The sequence below is a fragment of the Anoplopoma fimbria genome, chromosome 16, assembly GCF_027596085.1.
Source record: "Anoplopoma fimbria isolate UVic2021 breed Golden Eagle Sablefish chromosome 16, Afim_UVic_2022, whole genome shotgun sequence".
NCBI classification, from domain to species: domain Eukaryota; kingdom Metazoa; phylum Chordata; class Actinopteri; order Perciformes; family Anoplopomatidae; genus Anoplopoma; species Anoplopoma fimbria.
The window spans coordinates 15,490,942-15,514,338 of record NC_072464.1 but is presented as its reverse complement, the minus strand read 5'-3'; the positions used below and the strand labels follow the sequence as shown (position 1 = coordinate 15,514,338).

Genomic DNA, 23,397 nt, shown 5'->3' with positions numbered 1-23,397 from the left:
CACCAACTACCGGAAAGATTGCCATTATATTTGACGAAGATATCAATGGCAAGCAGAGAATGTCCTTTCTGATTTTATGTTTTCATCACTTTGCTGACTTTATGACTTTTCTCTACTAATGCTACTGTTACACATTTTTTCCTTTACCGCTATCCTGTAACTGCCACAGTTCAATAAAAGTTTCATAGTCTTGCTTAATAGGAATTGTTTGACATTTTGGGAAAGGCACTCATTTGCTCTCTTGCCAAGAGTTAGCTCAGAAGATCAATATCTATGCATTAAGTATGAGACTTTACAACTAGGAGGGAATTAGCTTAGCATGGCATAAATAATGTCAGCAGGAGTAAGAAGCTGGTTAAGACAATTTAACATGTTAATTAGTGAGCTTCAGAGGTGCTGGATTTGAAATTGATGGTGGATAATACTTTTGACTAGGCTGTCAAAAATCTCGCAGATGTCTCCTAACTATAAACACTGTTCATTCATTCATTAACACACATACAACTTAGTCACATATTACACCGTGAAATCCAGCGTATTGCATTTCATTCATATGCCAAATTGTCCCTCCAGGCCTCCTCTCCACTTCAACTCTATTTGCATGTCTAAAGCAGCAGAGTCATTAAGAGGCAACCAACCACGGCGACACATTCTCAGTGCTCAGTGCCTCACTGGAGCTGCTGAAGCACCGTCAGCCTTTGGAGAAACGAATCAGAGAGTCTCTACAGGTCCCCTATGGGAGGAGAAGAGAGCTCTTATTCTAACTCGGTGGAAAATGCCAGCACCCACAGGGGCACCGTTACACACAGCTGGGATAATAAGTATCACGGGGAGCTCCGCGATCCACCAGCAAACTGAGACCAGAGCATGGATTTCTTCCTTTTTCACCGTTGCCACTAAGCTGACTCATCCCAAAGAGCCAATGATTCTTTATCCTTGCTTTAGAAGGGGCTATTTGAATGTCTGAATCAGTGTGCCATGTAATACAGAATGTGGTTTATCGGACCCCAGGGGAAAGCGGATGGGGTGAAACAGTGTGGGGCTATGAGATGCACTCTGTGGAAAGCAGGCTTGAAATGAAACACTTAGGCATACTATCCACACAGCAGACAGACTACAAAAAGCTTCTAGTTTGAATTGATTATGCTGTTATATACTTTCCTGAACCACTTAACACAGGGTGTTTTTTTTTTTGTTTACCATTACAAAGCTTTAAGGTTGTTAAAATCATCATTTTCCTCAATGTCTGGCAGTAAATTCTGTATCTATTCAATGTTTACGTGAGTGAAAAAATGAAATCCCATGTTTGTAATGTCTTGAATTTTAGACATATTTTCCCCAAATGCAACCTGACATATTTTTGCATATTTTTTTAAACTTTTGGGATTATGAAATTTTTTTAAAATACTATTTTCATTCTCCAACAACCGTGATAAATGCACAGTCTATTGACACCATCATTTTACACAATGTGTAGAATAATGTGTTATGTGTTACTTAAAATCAAGATGATTTAATTGCTAAATCATTTGTCATAATTACTTTATGAATTTATTGCTTTAATTGACTTATTTAAGTAGTGTGTGGATCAGCAAGGGATTGCAGGAGCTCATGCTAAAGATCACATTTGTCCTAATATACAAGTAATGTTACTTTAAAGGCAAGAACAGAAGACTTAGCAAGTGAGAGACTTAACTATGTTTTGAAGCGTTAATTTCACATCTAGAGACATTAGCACAAAGCCTTTCGCTTTATTAAGCATAACCCGTGGAAATTCCATGGAAAAGGAAAAATGTATGCCTCACTAACACAAAAGCCTTGAGTCGCCTGAGGCCCCCTCCTCCCTCCTTACTATCTGTTTCCTCTCTCACTCTCTCTCCTCTCTTTCAGTTTCTTCAGCTCACTCTGCTTTCTCCCTCTCTGGCATTCAGTCTAATACCTTAGCATGAATAGCTGTGACCGAATATAATGCCTCAGACCTGCTAGCAGGCTATAAATGTAGCCCTAATGGCTAAACCATTATAACATTTGGTACAGACTCAGCCGCAGTGAATGTGTTGCTGCAGGAAAACAGAGGTGGTGGAAGGCATGAGGCAGGGGGATGGAGAGCTCCATTAGCTGATTGAATTGGAACCCTGTGGGCTGGGAATAATTTGCCTCACCTCAAACGCAACTGAGATGTCAACACATCTCTTAGTGTGCTGAGGAAAATGTCATATGAAGCCAGCAAGACTACTTCACCGTGCACCCAGCAGTAACACACAGGTAGTCTGGTCATGGAAGTGGCTGCTCTAGTACATTTTTCAGTAACAGTGTTGTTTTATATCATCCACGCCATGTTTTTTGTGAGCCAGAGTGAAGGCCTAATGGACCTTGGCGTGCTGTGGTAGGTGGCCGGCTGTCTTATACAACACATTTCACATTTGGATACAACATTTGTGCAGTGTCAGATTTAATAAATGATATATATACACTTGTTCTGGCTCAAATGTGGGGAGTGGTGTGAGTACAGGGAGGAAGATGAGAGGCTTTACAATCCATCAGTGTTTCGTTAAGTGTTCTCTTCGTAACCAGGTCAACAGCCAAGACGTTTCTGTTCAGAGAGTTGGGGAAGGGATATAGATAGGGTTGGCTATGGTGCATTGTTAACCACACATGGTAGCACAGAATGGAAAATGCATGTTTTCATCCAGGATAAACATGCATGTTTTGGAGAGAGTCTGCAAGAAAGACATTTACAACCCATTTACAACCCACGAGGAATTGTTTGGTGTCATTAACAGCTTCCTAATCGGACACATAACACTTCTGTTTGTGGAGGAGGTATGATTGAAACCAAGTCTTTTTAGAGTGTGGAGGGAAATGCAGCGCACACATGCAACTTGATAATGTCAAATACAGATTTTAAATGATGAGAGAACAGCATTCAGGATTAGAGAAGCGTAAGAAAAATGCAAACGTCGTATGAAAATGTAATGAAAATATGGCTTCCACATTCCTGTATCCAGTCGGGGATAAAAGTTAGAGGTGCAACCTCAGTTTGACCTGCGTTTGCCTGCTAAATGTTTCAGATGACACAGTAATTATGCACATTGCGCACGTTACCAGGAGTTTAACAAACCCCTGCTTGCCACGGGTTTTGTTGTGATTGCAGCTATGCCGACATTTGCATTTCACAAACCTGCCACCTCTTGGAGATGCCTAACCCCCGCATGATCCCTGTCAAGGGCTGAACTGTCTCCCAACCTGACTGACTTATTATTTAGTCTAAAGACAGTAATCAAATAATTCAATTTGGGAGCCTTTAGATTCTCTAGGATTAGGAAAATAATAAGTGGAGTGTAGCCGGCAGGAGCTTGCTAACACATTGCTCTTTATATAAAGCGTTAGTTACAGAAGTTGAATGTCATCAAGTCTGAGCTTGACGCTGAATTTGCTTAACAAATGTTACCAGAGAGCAGGCTTTGCTGTTTGCAGCCGAGAATCATGCTCAGGGGAGAGGAGGGCCAGGATATGCCCATGCATTAATGAGCATATATACTTGATATATGCAGAAAATCTTCTGAGCTGCCACCCTATTTGCACAATCGAAATCTTAGTTTTCTCGGAAATGTAATGTCTCTATCTTAATTGTAAGCTTCTCCTTATGTCCATCTCCTTCTCTGACATTATTAAAGATTTTTATAAGGAAAACTAAATTGGTAAATTGATGTACCATAGCTGCGCTTCAAATATGTACTAGATATTGATCTGTGTATGATTCTGTAACTGGATAGCTGTATTTATGTTTTTAATCAATTTCAGTCAGGTAGAGAACAGTTAATACCCAGAATTCATGTCACAACAATTCATAACAAGGCAGTTTGGGTTGGATTTGACCTTTCATGATAGGTCAAGTATGCAGCAGATGTAACTGTATCATATGTAATACTTTGCAGAGGTGATTTTCAGACTTAGTTGCCTTTGAGACTGATAGGTGTTTCAATAATAATAATAATAATGGATTTTATTTATATAGCACACTTTAAAATACAAAGAAATCTCAAGGTGCTGCACAGGGTAGAACAATCACAATAATCAAATATAATAATAAAACGCTAAAAACAAACAAAAAATAAAATAAGAATTTAAATAAATTAATTAATTTAATCATAATGAAATCTAAGAATATCTATTAAAACTGAACAACCACCCAAACACAAGCAATCTAAATTACCAAGACCCTAGGGGAAGGCAGAGAGGAACAGGTGAGTTTTAAGATTTGATTTAAAAGCGGTGAGGGAGTCTAAGGCCCTGATCTTCTCCGGGAGCTTATTCCACAGGCGTGGCCCCAGTGAAGAGAAGGCACGATCTCCCATGGTAAAATACGTCCTATATACTGTAATATCAGGTTTTTTATCATTACTCAGATAAAGGCTGTGATGAACACATAGTTATATTTGAATGGGACAGGCCATGACATTGAGGTTGAAAAGGTTTTGGTTCCTCATGGGAATAACTAATTAAGTCTAGTCTTTTTGGTCTCAGTCAGTCATCTGTGGTCAGACTGTCGGGCTGCCCCTACCAGCTGCCATAACAAAGTTGATACTGCTCTGCAAAGCCATGCTGTATTTCCCGGTTGTTGTAGAGGCTGTCAAGTCCGACTCCCTTTTTGCATCGCTCAGTAGAATACAAATGGGTTTCTGTATACTGTGCTGCAGATAATGAGTGACTCATGAAAACAAGCTGCAGGTCATGTGTGAAGACACAAGGTACGCACAGGCGCACACGCACACACACACGCACACACACATGCACAGGCGTTATAATAACACATATACACAGGCGCACCAGTTTACAGACAGAAAAAGGCACTCCACACATTTGACCGATCTAGCCCTCCTCCAGCTGCTCATCTAGGAACCTCTGTGTCTACTGAGCGTTTATTTCGTCGTTTGACTTTGAATTTTTTTTTTTTTTTTTTTTTTTTTTTAGCCTTTAACTCTTGCAGGACCAGTTGGAGAGGTGCAGCCGGAGTCGTGCTCGGATCGTCGGGTGTGAGCGTCGCTGTGTCTGTGGGTGACTCTGCTCTGCTCAGTGCAGGACTCAGTGCAGGACTCAGTGCAGGACTCGGGAGACGGTCGCTCTCCAAGGTGCTGAAAAGTCGGAGCGCTCTCTTCTCAGTCTCGCCTCCTGACGATGCACGTCGAGTGCTCTGCCGAAAACCAAAAATCAAACAATGACTGGCTTCGATGTCGATTGGTTTAATTTTTCATACTCTAACTTCTACCCTTCTGGATTTTGTATTGTTCATGCAACCGCTGGATGTATGCAACAAGACCAGACTGCAGCTTTCTAACATCCACCTGCGTCGTTGGGGAATATGACTTGACTCCGGATTCTCAGGGAACGATAAAGAGGATTTTTACAGCTGTTTTTTCTCTCTCTCTCTCTCTCTCTCTCTCTCGGTCTGTCTCTCCATCCGTACTGCATGCAACTGGACGTGTATTGTTTGTCTCAAAAAAGGTGAGTCCGATGGGGATAATCATGAAGCAGACCTACTTTTACGCGGATATCGTTTTCTTTCCACTGGAACAAGGGAACCACGTCTCCAAAAGGCTGGTGTTTAATTGCTTTTAAGCCATCCATCACGACCGTGAGGGAGGATTATAGTGTCTTGAGGAGTCTGGGGGATTTACCCTGTGGATAAAGTGAAGTTTCCAATAGGCTAGGCGACTATCTTTAATCTGCTGTAGCCCTCTGTGTGTTGGGCTCTCTCTGGCTTCACACGTAGTGGATATCAAGCTATTTCAACGCGGTGAGTTTGCCCTAAATCGTGTAATATACATCCCTGTTGTCCAGGCATTTCTATTGATCTGTCAAGACACGCAGCATCTATAGAGCAAGCGATTCCAAAGCCGAGGGGACGTTGTCAGCTATGTGTTTCTTAACTGTCTGGATTCTGCTTTGTCTTTTTCTCCTTCAGATGCATTGATGCATTTTGGGTTAAATCACTGCGCATTCACGATTCGGGACATTTACATGTTACATGGCTGATTATAAGTAAGAGCAGGTTTACTGGAAGTCCAGAGTCAGAATAGTCATTTGTATAATAACTGGCTTCACAGGGAATAGACCAATGTATAGCTACCTGTTGTCTCTGGTCGCTCTCATAGAGTTTGAAATTGATAGCTAGAAGGTTGGGTTTTTTTTTTTGTTGTGCAGAAGAACACTCAACCCAATTCAGATAGTGGCAGTAGTAACCTTTTCATCTATAGTTGGACGTTCACCCATTGCTGAGATTTTGCACGAATTGAAAAATAATAAAGACAGACAGAGAGAGAGAGAAAGGAGGAGAGAGAGAGAGAGAGAGAGAGAGAGAGAGAGAGAGAGAGAGAGAGAGGAACTTGAATGATCCGTACAATGGCTGTTTGCAGCAGTGAAAACATGTACAGTTGCTTCTGAGTGAAAATGAAGTGTAGGCTATTTGAAATATTACGTTCACTGGTTCAAGAGGATGTGCAAAACAATAGCAGTGGAATCATCACCCATCATATCATCTGTTATTTTCTTCCACTGCAGCCTATTTCCTCAAGTGATGATGGTGGTGATGATGATGGTAGTAATGAAGCGCAGGACGGATCTGGAGAGGATACCAGGAGCCTAGGGATGACATCCACACTATTTTGTTGAACGTGGATATCGATGTCGCGGCGAAGGATGGGCCCTCTCCTCTCGGCCGCCTTCGTCCTCCTGCTGGCCCTGGGCGCAGTGTCTCCGGCCTCGGTCGGTAACCCCGAGGATTACACCGCGGACGAGGCGGAGCGGACCGCCAGTGACAACATCGTCTTCGATGACTACCGGGGGAAAGGGTGCGTGGATGACAGCGGATTCGTCTACAAACTGGGGGAGCGCTTCTACCCGGGACACTCGAACTGTCCGTGCATGTGCACGGAGGACGGGCCCGTGTGCGACCAGCCCGAGTGCCCCAAACTGCACCCCAAGTGCACAAAAGTGGAGCACAATGGATGCTGCCCCGAGTGCAAGGAGGTGAAAAACTTCTGCGAGTACCGGGGGAAAACGTACAAAATACTGGAAGAATTCAAGGTAAGATCTGAGTTCTGAGATCCAACCTGGGTCGTTTGAAGCACTGAAACAGTTGTTTCAGAGTCACCAACCTACAAAAACATGGCACAATCCTAGCACTTTACTAAAGTTGCCATCAACATTTCCAATTTGCTCCCCTCTCATAGGCTACAGCAGAAAGAGCATTCTTTGTATTGGCTACTGTTTCCAACCTTTTAATAGCATTGTATTTATTAATCTTTGTTTTTCAGTAAAATGATAAAATAGTTAGTAAGATCACATTTGAACTTATTTAAGGGCTATAGTGCCCAACTGATGCTCATGAGTTGGTTCCATCTTGCCAGGTTGATTCAGTCACCGTCAAAGTCTGGATGCCTCTGAAGCAACCATCTTACTTACATGGCCGTATGTCTGGGTTGATGTATGTCATACACAATTACATGAACACTAGCCTTACATGTTCAATTAATTACTTTCAATTAATTCAAACATGAAACAAAATCTGATGTCATGGTGGTGTCATTGTGGTAGCAGCCACTATGTCTCATGCAGTTTACCAAACACCTTTGGTCTTGCAAATTGTTGACAGAAATAGACTTCGATGATATTTAATGTTGAAACATGACAACATACAGCTGAATGGCAGCAATGACCCTGTGGTGCGGGGTTGTTAGGTTTGGGTTAGTGAGGCTTAGTGTGAGTATACTGCCTGGCAGACGGTAAAAGAATCATGAAAATGTGTTTATTGGCCAAGGTGGCTGCCTCCCAGGGTGATGTCATCCCTCCCTCCCTGCACCATCAACTGAACATTCACCCAGCATTACTTAACTGACAGATGCTATAATTTAATGTAATTGATGCTTATATTTTGGGATACTGGGTCATTGCTAGCAGATTCAGTTTCCATGTGTCTCCTGCGAAGGAAGCAAAGTTTATAGACCAGTGTCGCATCTGTTGTTTTTGAGCATGACAGTTCTGCCTGATTAGAGATAACATTATTGGCATGACAACTAAGGTCTGTGTTTAAATTGTTGCTGCCCCTGCTGAAACCTCCTCACTCATATGCATCACAATTGATTGAAATATGATATGACGCAATGCTGCCCAAACAACGGTTTAACTCTGTCCTTAAGCAAGGCATTTGTTCATGTCTGTGCAAATATAAGTAACGAGTTAAGGTTAGTAAGTCTGTTGTAGTTGTGTCAGCCAAATCTACTTTTAGTAGTTTGTATTAAATATATTCAGGACTGAAGTTACATTGAAGGCTGTTTTCTTATCTAACAGATTTTTATCTTTTTCTGGTTCTACATTTCATGACATAATGTTAGAGGAAGAACACCTGGTAGAAAGATGGCATGGCCAATATCCTCTTGATTAAAAAAAAAGGATTTCTTACCACAGACTTTATCCAGAAACTCATTTCTGTGGACAGTGTTTTTCACAAACATCATTATCAGTCACTTTTCAATCATCTATTTCATGCAGCCAGCTCGAAAATGAGAGACACTCCAGAACTAAATGAATACTTGAAACCAAGCTATTAAAAGCATTGTCCACATCAACTAGCTTTGTCTGTGGAAGATTAGCAATGTTCAACAGCTTTGCTAAACACTATAGAGATACCAGAGATCAAACAATGTGCAAATCCAAATAAATGAATAAAACAAATGAACATATACAATGTAACACCCAATACAATTCATACATGTCTACAATATTTTTTAACATTCCATCAATTACTTGTTGTTGTTGTTGTTGTTGTTGTTGTTGTTGGGTACAAATTAAAACAACAACAAGTCTGAGATTGTTACCTCATCTAAGCCTTCGTCTGTCTTGTGAGAGCATAAAAACTTATAAGACTGAAAGTAGTTCAGCTATTTAGCTTTAACATGCTTAAAAATGCTTTGAAAGAAAAAAATCTAATATTTCCTCTAACTATAGGACATAACAATGATGTTGATCATATCTGCGAGACATTCAAAGCCATCATTGTACTATTGGACACAGTTACAAAATATACATGAGTAGCAGCTCATTGTGCTATGTTTAAGGTATTCTAACTAAAACATAAGCAGTATTAAGTGCTTCTCATTTATTGGGAACTTTTGAGGCAGCGGAGCAAGATGTTGACTCAACATATTATCTCCTTGTAAAGTCGTTGTGGTGAATGTGTTAGCAAACAAAGCTACATTAGCATTCATATATCTAGCCACCAAATGAATAAGTCTCTTTTGGCTCTGATTTTGGTCTCTACCAACCCCTGGGGGAATATTTGGCTCTTTAGCTGCTAAATGCTCCACTAAGTTCATCCTTAAAACCAAAACCATTAGCTGAAGATACATATTCCCCAAAATTTTACGTGGAGTTGAAAGGACCAGCAGAGTCTGTGATCATTGTGTCACTTGAGGCATACTCTTTCACAGTACACATAGTCATTTGAGCCATCATTGTTATTATATAAATATTGATTAGTGCAGCTTAAAAGTTAGGGAAAGATAATGGTTATGGTTAAATAATAAAATATAAAGGCCTACTACTACTAATAATATATCAGAGGAACATGAACCTGTGCTGCCTGTGTTGAAGGCAAACCTGATTACAAACTTAAATCACTTGTGCAGAAGAGTTGCATATAAACATCATTCGCAGCAAGTGGGCATTTACACCAACCGCTTTTATTGAAAACCTCATCACTGTTTACTTGTTGTCATCTGTAGTATGTTTGTTTCAGTTTACATAATAACTTCAAGGTGAAGCAAAGAAACCTCTGCTGGGAGATGTTGGCACATGTCACACCTGTGAATATTAGCTGTCTTGTCACTGAGACAAGGCAGGCTGGGGGGGGGGGGGACACAGTGAGTTAAGCCAAATTCAATGTAGACAAGCATCATTATTAATCATTCTGCAACAGTTTACCTGTATTAATACAAAACCGTTAGTGTTGCTTTTCATGTATCTGTCTTTAGTACCTTCAGCTGAATGAATTAGCCAGGATTTGTTTGCCTTAATCCTAAACATGGATTAGAAACAATTAAGATATGCTATTGCAATATCTGCTTGTCTGTGTTTTACATTATTCTTATTATCATTAGGTGTAGTAGTAGTAGTGGTGGTGGTGTATTCAATTAATTATTTTGGTTATTAATCAAATAGAATAATCATTTCATTGACAGTGAAAATAATTGTTAGATGCTGCCATATACATTATGCATTGGCACATCAGCATGACAGTGACACACTGTGTTGCTGTTAATAAGGGGTGAGTGGGATCTGCCCATACAAATGTTCTTAATCTGAACTGAGTGGTGTGTTTGCACATCAGACAGCATCAACTCAGTCCTGCATTGGGATGCAAACCCACAGATTTTGTCAGGGCCACTGTGAGTGCATAATCCTCGCAGTTTGATGTGAGATCAAGTCCATCAATAGTGCAGCTCACCCGCATGCTAACCTTGACTGGAGGACCAAGAGAGGAAAGACATTCTTTGTACTTGAAGGAGAAAAAATGTATTATTTTGTTCGTATTGACCATTTCAGTGATAATTACGTAACAAAATGAAGGAGAGAGGAAATCTGAGCAGATCCGCCTCTCCGATCAAAGACCACACAAGTAACTCAAAAATCTTAGTTCACATCCTGTGTGAGGGTCGGGTCTCCTTAGTGAGTACATGAAAGCTTCGGAACCCTGCAGTGATCAAGGAAATCAAAGGCCGTCAGTAACTGATATGCGGGCCCCTGTTTAGAGATGCCGACAGGTTAACCTTTTGGTGTGGGCCTCATTGGCATTTCCTTTTGCTGTGCTCGTGTAACATTGTGCAGAGGTTTGCATTTATATTCAGTAGATAATGGAGGAGAAACACAAAGACACGGCACAGACCGTCAGTTTGGAGCTTCTGGGATGTAGAATTGAGGAACACATAAATTAGCATCATCCAAAACTTTAAATTTTCTTATCCATTATGCTGGAAATCCCATCATGCAATATGTCGGTCATTAAGTCCCATGCAAGAAGAGCATGCAGTCATTGTCATGCAAGTGGTATTGGGCATTCATTCAACACAAAGTAGCTGACTGCAGTGCAATGTCAGCCTGTCATTTGTTGAATCGAATGCTGGTATAACTCATGCATCAGCAACCTGACAATTAAGTCTACAGTACGACCCGGCTACATAATCAAAGCCCAGACACACTCTGATTACAACACACGGACGGAGTGTGATTTCATTTTCTGCTCAGAATGCCATAACTTTACTATATCTTTAAATAACAAATAGTTTGCTGATATTTTTTTTATAGGTTTAGATTTACTACGAGTGGGTGTATTTTCAACTTTTTTGCTATGTTGCCCTGTGAGAGAGTCATGCCACTCAACCTTAGTAGGTGTTTCACCTACAGGGTTCCCCATCAGATGAGGAAGGGACCAGTCCGCCCAGCATGGCTGCCGGCGTCCCTCTGGCCCCAGCGCAGCTGCAATCAAGAACCGGGAGATATAGGGTGAGTTCAGATCCCAGATCGTCAGGCTAGGGCTGGGATGTGAACTCAAATGTGAACAATCCCGTCCGTGCTTCCTGCGATCCCCCTAGTGAAGGGATGCAGAGTTAAAAAAGGGGGGAGGGCTCCAACATGACAAAGGTGCGCACAGTAGATCAACAGATTAAAACATTACCTGCCTCTAAATGAGAAATCATCAGACCATCCTGAATGATTTCTCATTTAGAGGCAAGTAATGTTAATTGATCAATTTGTAAGTAATATCACTGTTAAAACTTGCAGACGTTATACTTTGTGTCTACTCACCTTTCCTTAAATCCCCATGAGACAGGTACTAATCTATCCAGTGCAGCGTAGTTGAGGTCTGCTACTGAGTGGGGCTTAAATGTTGAGGCAATTTCATTTTCATTTTGTGATTCGTCTGTTTCTCGTGACATTTAATTGTTCTCTCAATACTACAAAAGTCTTTGCAGAACTCGGTGTATCGTAATTACTGAAACGTGCTGTGAAAGCACGTGCAGACAATCACAACAAAAAGCCTGCATACAAACACACACAGAGCTGCCTACACATCACACACAACAGTAATTAGTGACTCTGCTTTTCAGCACTGACACCTATGAGACAAAGCAGCCATAAAAGCTGTAAAACTGATTGCCCAAATAGGTTTTCTGAATCAATTTGCCAGAGGCAACTAGGGCCCTAATTAGGAGAAATTATTGAGTGAAAACAATTAGGCTGCAAAGAATTTTTAAAAAAGTTTTTTTTTCTTGTTTGAACTTCCTTGCACTTAACGTGTCCCTGTTCAAGTCTTAAAGGTGATTTAAGCATCCATCTCCCTTTCTCTCCATATTCCCTGACCACTGGTGAAATGTTTATTTTGACTTGGACAACAGCAGCTTGCAGTTTGACTGTCAACCCCTTCCTGTCACTCCTATTCACCGCATGGGTGAGATTCCTGTGACCCTGCTGTCCAGCTTCAAAATAGTTTACCTTACCATTTACCTCGCTGAAGGTTCTTTAACTATTCATTGCTTCCCCGTCCCGTCTCCATTTGTCTCAGAGTGGGTATGAAAAGCATGACAGCTGATTCCCTCTAATACCCAGCCAATAAGACAGGGACAACAGGGGACTTTTCTTCACCGAAACATCTGGCAGCACGTCTTAGTTCAGTGTTGGTGCTCCATTTTCTTTTGTGAGTCTGAGCTAAGGCATGACTGATCCTCTTCACGGTAGACCAAACACAAAAGGACGTTCTGAAAGCACCAGGCACAGCTGAATACATTGAAGGAATCTGAAATGTGTCATAGGGAGATGGAGCAGTTTTCTTTTTCAAATTTTTTAATATACTTGTTAAAAATTATTTCTTTTTTAAGATAATTGTATTGTAGTGAATAAACACTACTGACCCTCACTTTTTAAAAACAGACAGTTGTCTTTACCGACATGCAGCTCAGCAACAGTTAATCTTCAAAATGCACTACTGCGTCCAAAACACTGTGCACTTGTCTGGATCCAGTGGTGGAATATAACTCCATTCACTCAAGTACTTAAGTACAAATTTCATTGTAGGCCTACTTTACTCATGTATTTATTTTCATTCAATGCTATGGTTTACACATCTGCTTCACCTCATTTCAGTATTGTACGTTTTACTCCACTACATTTATCTCAACTACAACTAACTAACAACTTACTTTCACATTAAGATTTTATACGAAAAACATATGATCAGTTTATAAAATATGCATTTTGCTGTTAAAGTTAGCTCTACCTTTACATTCAGATGATGCATAGACGGTAACGGATCTATTCTAATGACATAATAAACGTTACACTTTGTATAAAGCAATTTCACAACATGAGTACTTTTGATACAATACAATTTGCTGCTAATACATGTGTATTATCTGAATCTGTACAGCAGACTTTTACTTGTAACAGTGTCTTTTTCATTGTGATATTGCTACTTTTACTGTATACTTAAGTATATATTAAGTAAAATATCTGAGTACTTCTCCCACCACTGTCAGGATCAACTCTTGTAGCAGAACACTGATAACATTTGTAACACTAACAGTTACACTTTATTCACCTAATACAAAATGACCTAAAGATCTAAATGTAGCATTTCAATGTATCACTAAAGTTTATTGTATTTATAAAAGAATAGTGCTTCTTTATTGCATGGATTGTGCTGCCTCACAGTAAATGTAACAAAAATGAATCAGAAATATTGAAATATGCCTCACTATGCTAGTTTTGTTGGCCATTCTTGCATAAAGTAATCAGTACATCAAGAAGCCAGCTGCCCATTTATTTTCAGACTTAAAATAATAAAAATGAATCTGAACTGTAAACAATGAATTAAAGTCTTTGTTTTGTTGTTTCGGGATCACATTCATTTTCAAAAATATTGATTGCATCGCCTCAAACCACATGAATAATATATGTTAATTCTTATGTTGAGTTTAATTCCAATTCATCCCAACAATTTTCCAGCAGCCACTATTCCAGATGTGCATTTGGACTAGGCAAAACAAATAAAAGGTTTAGCGGACTTAGTCATGCATCCCTCCATGTACTTTAAGGATGACTGTCTAATCGTCTTCTTCTCTATCCTCTAAAGATAGTAATATGCCTTATGGGGGAAAAGGGAAACTGTCTCTGTGCCGGATGCAGACTCCAGTGAAACTATGTCTAATTGTGTCCATTGATGTGTTTTAGAGAAATTCCCTTGCTGTATGTTTGGCAGCTGATCAAATATTTATCAGAATTGGTGTAAGCTCGACCCTTACCATCCACTTAACTAATTGTCTCTGCCCTAGAGTGAATTCATGATTGTGCTGTGCTTTTACCAATAATCAGATACTTCAAACTAATGTTTAATCGACCATCCACTGCTCAGTAGAGCCTCTGTCAAGGAGAGGAATGTTGTGTTGTCAGTGTGTTGCTTTTATTCCCAAAAGAAGTAATAGCTATTAGATGCATGCGTCTGTGTTGATCCTGTTCATGGCGCTTTTATTATGAAGGTCATGTTTCCATGGACACTAGTATCCTGGCTTTAAGTTTTATCCTGACAATGATCATGTACTGGATATGATATTAACCTGGTTATTCATATCCTTTTGTTATTTTAACAAAATCCAGGTTTCTGAATGTCTGCATCAGTATAGGACTGTCTGACTCCTCCACATCCAGCCTCTCTTATTTCTGTACACACAAAAATGCTCTTTCAGCATTTAAGATCCCATTTTTGTTTCTGGCTGCAAAGACTCTGCTGCATTCTGGTTTTAGTTTCCCAATCGTATCAGCAGTATTAAGGGACGAGAGCAACAATACAGTTTATCCTCTACGTTGGAGTTTCTTCTCAGGAGCTCACTTTCTGTTCAGAAAGTGTTTCAGATACATCGGCCAGACGTGACCAGGTTGTTCCTACAGATACCCTTCTTTTTGCATTTTTTATATGGGGTGGAAATAAAGTAACATTGGATCAGTACAGAGGCCCTCCACAATAAGGATGTGAGTCTCCTCCTCATGGCCAGACTTTGGGACAATCTTAGAATCCATCCCATGTCTGTTTCATTGACTAATAACTACATAATTAATGCACTTTTTGAAACTAGGAAAGCATGTTTACATACTACCAGGACTCTACAAAATTCCAAAAGGAATATTAGTGTGCACGTAAAAAACAAAGTGGGATTGAACCTCCATTTAAAGACTTGTAGAAACTCAGGATAAAGCTCATTAGCGCTAATTGCCGTTGCTTCAATTCCCCAACGAGACATATTTATTACTACCTAGCATAATCTTGACTGACTTAAGGTAAGGTGTAACTGATTTTATATGTTGCCCAAGGTTAAGGTTTCTCATCTTCACAAAACCCAGAAGGCTCATTGACGACAAAGCTAAGTGAGCTTTATATATTCAATTCCTGTTGCAGAAACATAAGCAGAATCAGAAACCTGAAATGCAGCCATGACATGTTGAATCAAGATTGCATGTGTCAGACACAGCATATGCCCCACTGCTGACTGCTGACCCTGTGTCCCACCTTCCCAGCCCCTACAGATTTAGTCTGTCAGGTTGGCAAAATGTGGACCATCTTCCATATGTATGAGACAAGGCCTTGCTGTGTAATTGGTACCTTTCTGTATGAGCGCTCAAGATAGCTGTAAGGATGTTTAACTCTGCTGAAGATAAATATTTTGTGGTTTTTATTTACGTGAGCGCACTGCTTCCTGTGTGGGTAAAATATGAGAGGAATTTCTGAAAGGAATTTCTTATAAGGAGAGTCGAGTTATAGATGTTCAGGTCCCACCTCTGTGTGTGTTTCTTAAAAGCTTTCATTATTTCCTTGCAGCTACACTAGAAAAGGAAAGGCACGTTGAACGTCAGGGAGTGAAAGCTCTAAAATATACAACAGGCATAATGAATGAGCAGATGAAATCTATCATCATTAACATCACTAAAAATGTGAATAATTTAAAGCAGAGAAACGGAACAATGTTTTTTTACACCAGGACACTAACAAGCAACAGACATTTCCACACATAAATGCAGGCGCTGTTACTGCACTCATTAATTCCCTTTGAATGAGTCAGACTGTTTTTACTGTTTTCTTGCCCTAAGTAAACATCATATCTAACATTTAATCCCACTGGTGGGTTGTCTGAAATATCAGGAAGTTTAGCTGTTAAAGTTGAGACAGTTTTATACATTTTCTACCCCACCCTTCCATCTTTAGATGTTGCTCATATTCAACTTGGGACTGCAGTGTATCCAGACTGCCATTAATTCAACTTAAAATATAAGCCTGCCCACATCCCACTTGATGCAACCTAATGCATCCTGGCAAGACTGGCTGATAAAAGTCACATTAAAGCATCCGGTATTATCAAAGCCCTCTCATTTCTTCACTTCTTTACACAAAACTGAACTGCGGAACTGTTGTTGTTGTTGTTGTTTTTGCAATTCATTTGAAGTTGGTGGAAATGTGGCTGTCTGGAAACGGTCTGGAACTGATGCAGTTTGGGATAGGTGATGGCATAATGACAAAGAAAACTCATTATTCCACAGCATAACAAAGGAATAATAAAAATGAAAACATAACGGCCTAGTCGCTTTACTGCCGACAGAAAGACTGGATGTATGATACCAATCTCTTGTCACTAAATATGTAGCTGGAGCCAGCAACTAGCTAGCCTAGCTTAGCATAAAGATTGGAAACAAGGGGAAACAGCTATGGCTCTGTCCCACCAGTTAACCAGCTCACTAATTAACATGATATACCTTGTTTGTATGATCCGTACAAAAACCTTACAAACATAAATTGATATGCATTTAAAAATTGACTGCAACAGTTTTGGCAACTTGTGGACTTCAGACTGATAACTGAACTACTTTATTATGACTTATCAGACCCTGTTTGTTTGGTTTCAGTTGCTGCTCTCCACAAAAATCCCATATTTTATCAAATGTGAGCTGCAAAAGGGGTTATCAAATATGAAACATATGTACCCTCTTAGCTTAGTACAGAGTGCTGAGTTGCTGATAGAGCAGACGGAGAGCAGAGATGCCCTCGGAAGACTGTTTGATGAGCAGAGGGAAAATGTAATATGATGAAGAGTTGACCTTTCGTTATTTGGAAAACAGTTTGTATTTTTCCACTCCATGTAATTGCATTACAGTTCATTTTCCGGTCAGGAGACTTTGTAAAGATAGAGTCAAGTGAGCGGCAGCAGCACAGAGAGCTGCATAGCTCTGATTTACATGTTGCAGAGGTGGAGAGATAAGCCTCTGAACCGTTTCCTGAGGCAGGCCGCAGCAGAATGCACCAAAATACTGAATATCATCAACACTACTTTGTAGACTCTCTTGTTAGTTATTTCTGGTGATTTTATTCAAAGTCAGCTACAGGCTCTGTTTGTTAAGATACAAGAAGCCTAATAAAACTGGCTTGGTGAATCATTTATTAACTTTTCTTTGTTTAGAATAAAGATGAGATGCATAAAAGGGGGATATTTTTAATTGGGAAATATCACCACAGGAGCTGTTAATTCTACTGACCACTAGTAATCATGTACAGCACACAAACTGATAAAGGTGAAACCTACTGAATCATCTAACCCAGATTTTGTCTTCCCTCCCCCTCTGCCCACAGCCGTCACCCTGTGAATGGTGCCGCTGCGAACCAAATAATGAGGTACACTGTGTGGTGTCTGACTGCGCCGTCCCAGAGTGTGTCAACCCTGTGTACGAGCCAGAGCAATGCTGCCCCATCTGTAAAAACGGTAAACACTCGTCTCCTCTGGAATACAACGCACACCCCTCAGAAGTCATTCAATTTTCATTAAACCGATGACGGCAAGTTTATCTGTGGTATCGCCATTTGATGGCCACGCCTTTAGAGGATGAGGATGTAATGGATGTTTTATAAATTAAAATTATTACCTTGGGCCCGTTGGACACTAATGAGCAGTACTAGTTTTAATTATAAATGACACACTAAGCAGAGTAAACATTAGCCCATTGATTAAAGGCATGGTAGGAGGGACTAATGGGTCCTCGGAGAGCCTTTTATCTCCCAGTGACCTGACGCCTTTGTCACACACAGCCAATCCCTAAATTAGAATTTTAGGATTCCAATGGTTCATTGGCTATTTACAAGGCAAGGTGGGAGATTTCACTTTGCCAGCACCAATCCTGAGGGACAGATGGAGCTTTATGACCAAAGTACAGTAACTGTTTGTCTGCGATGTGATCCTGGCTGGAATGCTCAACAGCAAAGAGTGCCTGTGGGTAATATTAAATGCAGTCACAACAAAATGTTGCATTCTCTTTGTTATCATTCTTCTCAAATGTAAGCTTCTGATCATATGAGAGCTGAAATACTTGTCAAAAAAAGTTTTACTGAACTCAAATGAACAATTAAAGATGCACTCTCATGACTTATATATGCTATGTTATTTAATTTAGTCTTTGTATTATGTTGAAAGACGCCAAAATAAATATTTTATATTTTAATATTTTTTTCTTTTTCTTTCAAGCAACGGTTGACCTATAAATGTGATAAGAGGAACTTAGTTTGAGGCGGATGCTAAGTGGTTATTTCACAACAAGTAGCCACATTTTTTTTTCACCCTCTCTCTCATTTCTTCTTCAGCCCTCTTGCTTGCTTTCTTTCTTTTCTTTGGAAACACATACACACACATACACAAACACTAACAAGGCTGCAGTAGCTGCTAGAAGAGAGCTAATCCAGGCTGACAGGACACAGTGACACACTTGGCATTTCAGGGTAGGCCTGCCGTTTCCAGGCTCCCCTAGGGTGCGTGGTCAGGCTCTGGCAGCCAGTTAAATCTCTATGGGAGCTGAGGGCTGTGGGGAGAGGACAATGAAGAATGCTGTTTAGCTCTCATTTTTGTGGCCAAAGGACAGGGGGGCTGTGAAACAAAGACATCTACTTATGTGCTCCGGCTTGACATGCAATCAAGTGGAAGGCAGTCATAGAAAATCATTTACTTCACCTGCTGCAAGTGTTTGGTCTCAAATCATTATGTGAAATAAGTGCAACCCTTTCAAAATGTCAAAGTGTTGTCTCACAAGGGAGAAACAATTATAAAACACAGACATAAATGGCAACAGTTCATAGTTTGGTTGGGTGATTGTGGTGTATGCTTAACCCCACAATCACCACACCAAACTATGAACCACTTGGTGTGGTGATTTAGTCTGATTTAGTTGAAAGGTTTTCCCATTTAAAGCTAGGGTTGGTAATGTTGAGAAATGAGCAAGAGTATGCTTAAAAAAAAAAAAAAGAAGAAAAAAAAAATCCAGCAATTTAGCAGCACTAGCTCTTAAACTTACTAAATCTAGTGAGAAATAAGGCCAGCAGTAGTCAACACTGATGGCTCGTCCCCTCAGGCCTCCATCAAAAGACAGTCATTATGAAAGAAAACAACGAACATAGTTATTGTTAGTATTCATAGCTGTCTCGCCAGCAGCTTATGAAAGATTCCAGTGCAATGATTGCTCACAGGTCGGCCGTTCAATCAATAAATTCATGTCGCATGAAATGTTTAGACGGACTTATTACAGTCATTTTTCAGAGTATTTGATTTATTCATTGCTGTATGGATGTAATACGATTTTTAACAAATGTAACAAAAATGATTTTGGAGGAGATTACCAACCCAGCCTCTAACAAGGCATCCTACAGCAATGCAAGCAGAATGGAAGGGATGTGAGCTTGAAGGGGGTTTTGCATCTGCAGACAAAAACTGCTGCGTATGAAGTTCTGAAATGGTTTCCCCACACTGCATCAGAACTGTTCCAGCACAGGTGAAATATCTTGCTGAACCCACTCATTCTGAGACGGTTAAAGAAAAGCTTTTTTGGCTTGTTTAAAATTTCAAAACCAATCAGAAGTGACGAGGGGTGTCTCATTTACCAAGCGCAGAAGTGTTATGAATTCATGTTACAACCTTGGTGTGCGGAGGTCTTTTTGTCTCCTGGCTGCCTATTATTCCATTATTAAGATGGGTATTATTTTAAACGTCTGCCTCTTGGAGACCCTGAAAACAGCAACAGAGAGCAGGAGGCAGCACAATGGAATAGTTAGCCAGTGGGGTGCTTATCTCTGAGATCCACGTTCATTGAGTCTGGTTGGATTCAGCTCTTCTCTTTATCATGAACTACATAAGCAAATATATCAAGAGATACATGTAATTATACATTTTGGTGAATTGAAGGTTTTTGGCAGGTGAGTTTGTATGGAAGCATTTCTTAACTTTAGACAAGAGCTATAATCATATTTGAGCCAAATAGACCGTAATGAGCCCCAATATGCATCCACCCCTTAAGGTGCAGTCAGGGAAATTATGATGTACTAGGAAACTTTTGACACAGGACAAACATTTCCTGACTTCCCTAAATTTTATTGGCCATGAATTGATCACAAGCTCGGATGGGTGACAGTGTGCCCTTCGGATGGTGACAGGTAGCTGAAACTGTGTCCTTGTGTCTCTAAGTCTATCTGGCAATAAACAATCACACTTGGCGGCCAGAACCAGTCATCCTCTTCCCTCATCAACCTCTATTGAGTTTGTTCTGTAACCTGTGCCAGCTGTCCAGAGGCAGATCAATGAGAGTTAAGACTTGGCAAGTGTTCTCAATGTCTCCTCGAAGCTCAGATCAAAGGGCTTTTATCAGGTCCAAAAAGAGCATGGGACTCATCTATTGAAATAGAATGATTTCTATTTCGACTGCAATACATTTGTTTGACAGCTGTAGAAACTAGTAACATGTCAGGGTACACATTTACATACCTGTCCTGTGAAAACCATGCAATCTCCACATTAGTTGATTTTGAATTTTAATTTATCTACTGATGAACTGAAGGATGAAGTGTTCCTTTGTGGGTGGAGACATTTCCCCTACTTAACACACAACTTAGATTAGCTGGAAAATGCACCAGGTCCGTTTTTCTGAGCTCATGAAAAGTTGACTTTTTAGAGACAGGTGGTTCTCACAGGACAGCGGAGCTACAAACATATGATGATCTTATAGTGTATGATGCATAGCTGTTTATTTCCCAATGGTATGATATTGTTAAATTAGCATAACCATCTTTAACAACTTTTTCAAATGAGCACAACCTTAAACATCTACAGCAGTAGAATGCAACATACACATTAATGCAGCAGTAAAGTAATCCAAAAATATTAGATATAATGGTAAAACAGTGATGGGGAACATTTAACTGCACAATGAGTACTCTGACTTTTGATGCTTTGAGTAAATCTTGCTGTATATACTTACATACTTTTACTAAAGTAAGGTTTCGAATACAAGGCGTACTTGTAGTGGAATATTTTCAGAGTTTTATAGATTATTTTACTTAATTAAAGGTTAGGTAAAAGTCATGCATAAATATCAAAAAAGTCAACTTGGCCTTAATCATGCTTTGAGTCAGTGCGACTTTCAATATTTAACCAAGACCACGACCTTTAGAAGACCTTTATCGTGTGCTTTGAGTTGCCCCAACACTATCATAAAAAAACACGAGTGTCACAGCAGATTTGTTGACTAGCTGGAAAAGAACAGATGTTACTAATGACATAGACAATAGCCCTGTCCCAGTAAGCCATGACAGTGTGACAGTGAACCAGCATGCACAATGCCAGGACCCTGAAATCAAAGCAGCTAAATGGCATACAGCCATCATTCATTTTAATTAATACACCTTTCCTACTGTGACATATCAACATGTCTTCCAAAAAAAAAAAAGGCCTATGCTGTGCCCAAGTTGAGTAACTGTACTGATTTGCATGCAGCTGGCCCGTGTCCCCAAATGTACCCTGTGCAGCAAAGCTCCTCAGGTCAACTTACCGTAGAGTTTCATTTCTCATGGTAAGTTTGCCTGGACTAAATCAAATTCACTAGGACACTAAGATGTCCATGGAAATAAGATGTAAAAGCTACTGTGTCTTCAAGAGTTATGACACATACGAGTTTTTTATGGCTACTCGTAGAGTCTTGAATCTAGCAGGTTTTACGGAGCTTAATACTGAGAGCAAAGTCACCGTCACACCAATTGAGCCGCTGATTGCTTCATCTAGATGATTAAATTTGGGAAGAATTCCTGGCAACTCCTTGCTGTGCTGTCTCAAGAAGTGGAGTGAGATATACGACACCTCAAATCTCCCCGAGGCAGGGAGAAACAAATCAGATTGAATTATTTCCATGTGGTATTTACCAATAATAAATGCATTGCAGTCCTGCAGAGATACATATCCTAAAATGTACCCAGGATTAATCTGTCTCTCTATCTGCTGAGATTATCAAATACCTGGGTATGAGGTGTTTGACTGCTACACAATCAAACACATTTTAGAATTGAAGATCAACAAAAAGGAAATCCTGCAGTGTTTTCAGGATAAATCAGATGTCAAAATGAATCTGAGTTCTTTATTGCACATGGTGTATGTGTGTGTGTGAGGAGAAATCATGTAAGGAATTGCTAAAGAGTTCTGTGGCCTTTTCATACAGACTGAAGTGATTACCACCATCCTCCCTACTGCCTCTCAAAGCAGCTTTCTCTCTCTCTCTCTCTTCCTCTGTCTCTCTCTCTCTCTGTACTCCAGCCTCTCTGTACTGCCAAGCCAGCGCCTGGCAGCTTCTCTGCTTGCAGCGCATTAGGATGCAAAGCGCTCCATGTCGAGGGAGAAGGGGAGGCTAACAAAAGCGCTTTAGTGTTGCAAAAACAAGCCCATCGGTGCATGCCCGTGAAAAGATCTGTACGTCTGCTCTGACTCCCCTAACTCCCTGCAGCTCTCTGCATCACTCCGCCACCCCTCCAAAAAAAAAAGAGAAGCCCCTCAGGAGAGCCACATCCATTTCTTGTCGTTCTTATTCCTTCTTTCCTGTCTGTCCCCCTCCTCCCCCCCCTTCCCATGCGGCAGGTCCAAATTGCTTTGCTGGAACAACGATCATCCCAGCCGGAATTGAAGTAAAGGTGGACGACTGCACCATCTGCCGCTGCCACAACGGAGACTGGTGGAAGCCGGCGCAGTGCTTGCGGCGGGAGTGCCTCAACGGCCAGACGTTGTCATAGAGAGACTCCACAGGGGATGGTGGGAAAAGCTCAGGCATGGCCCTGCCTACTGCACCATTTTGTATGATTGACAGGGCAGGAGCACAATTCCTAAGGAACCTGAGACAGCGTAGCATCGACGAGATGCTCTCACAAGCTTCACACAAACACAAATTTAGCCACTGAGAAGAAGGCGGGACTTGTCACAAGGCTGTTTCCACCCTCCAGTTTTAATTGTCTTA

At 40.5% G+C, this 23,397-nt stretch overlaps 1 protein-coding gene across 1 annotated transcript; it reads left to right on the top strand.

Moving 5' to 3' along the window:
- Positions 1-6,699: 6,699 nt before the first annotated feature.
- Positions 6,700-23,176, top strand: vwc2l (von Willebrand factor C domain containing 2 like). Its single transcript, XM_054615983.1, has 3 exons — positions 6,700-7,086; positions 17,723-17,852; positions 23,025-23,176. Exons 1-3 carry the CDS (start codon positions 6,700-6,702, stop codon positions 23,174-23,176), a joined length of 669 nt encoding a protein of 222 aa, XP_054471958.1.
- The last annotated feature ends 221 nt before the right edge of the window (positions 23,177-23,397 follow it).

What these genes read in the sequence shown, in the direction of transcription:
- vwc2l (XM_054615983.1), top strand. Translation starts at nt 6,700, where the DNA reads ATGGGCCCTCTCCTCTCGGCCGCCTTCGTCCTCCTGCTGGCCCTGGGC. An exon ending in AAATACTGGAAGAATTCAAG is followed by an intron (nt 7,087 to 17,722) that starts GTAAGATCTGAG and finishes CTCTGCCCACAG; the next exon opens with CCGTCACCCTGTGAATGGTG. An exon ending in CTGCCCCATCTGTAAAAACG is followed by an intron (nt 17,853 to 23,024) that starts GTAAACACTCGT and finishes CCCATGCGGCAG; the next exon opens with GTCCAAATTGCTTTGCTGGA.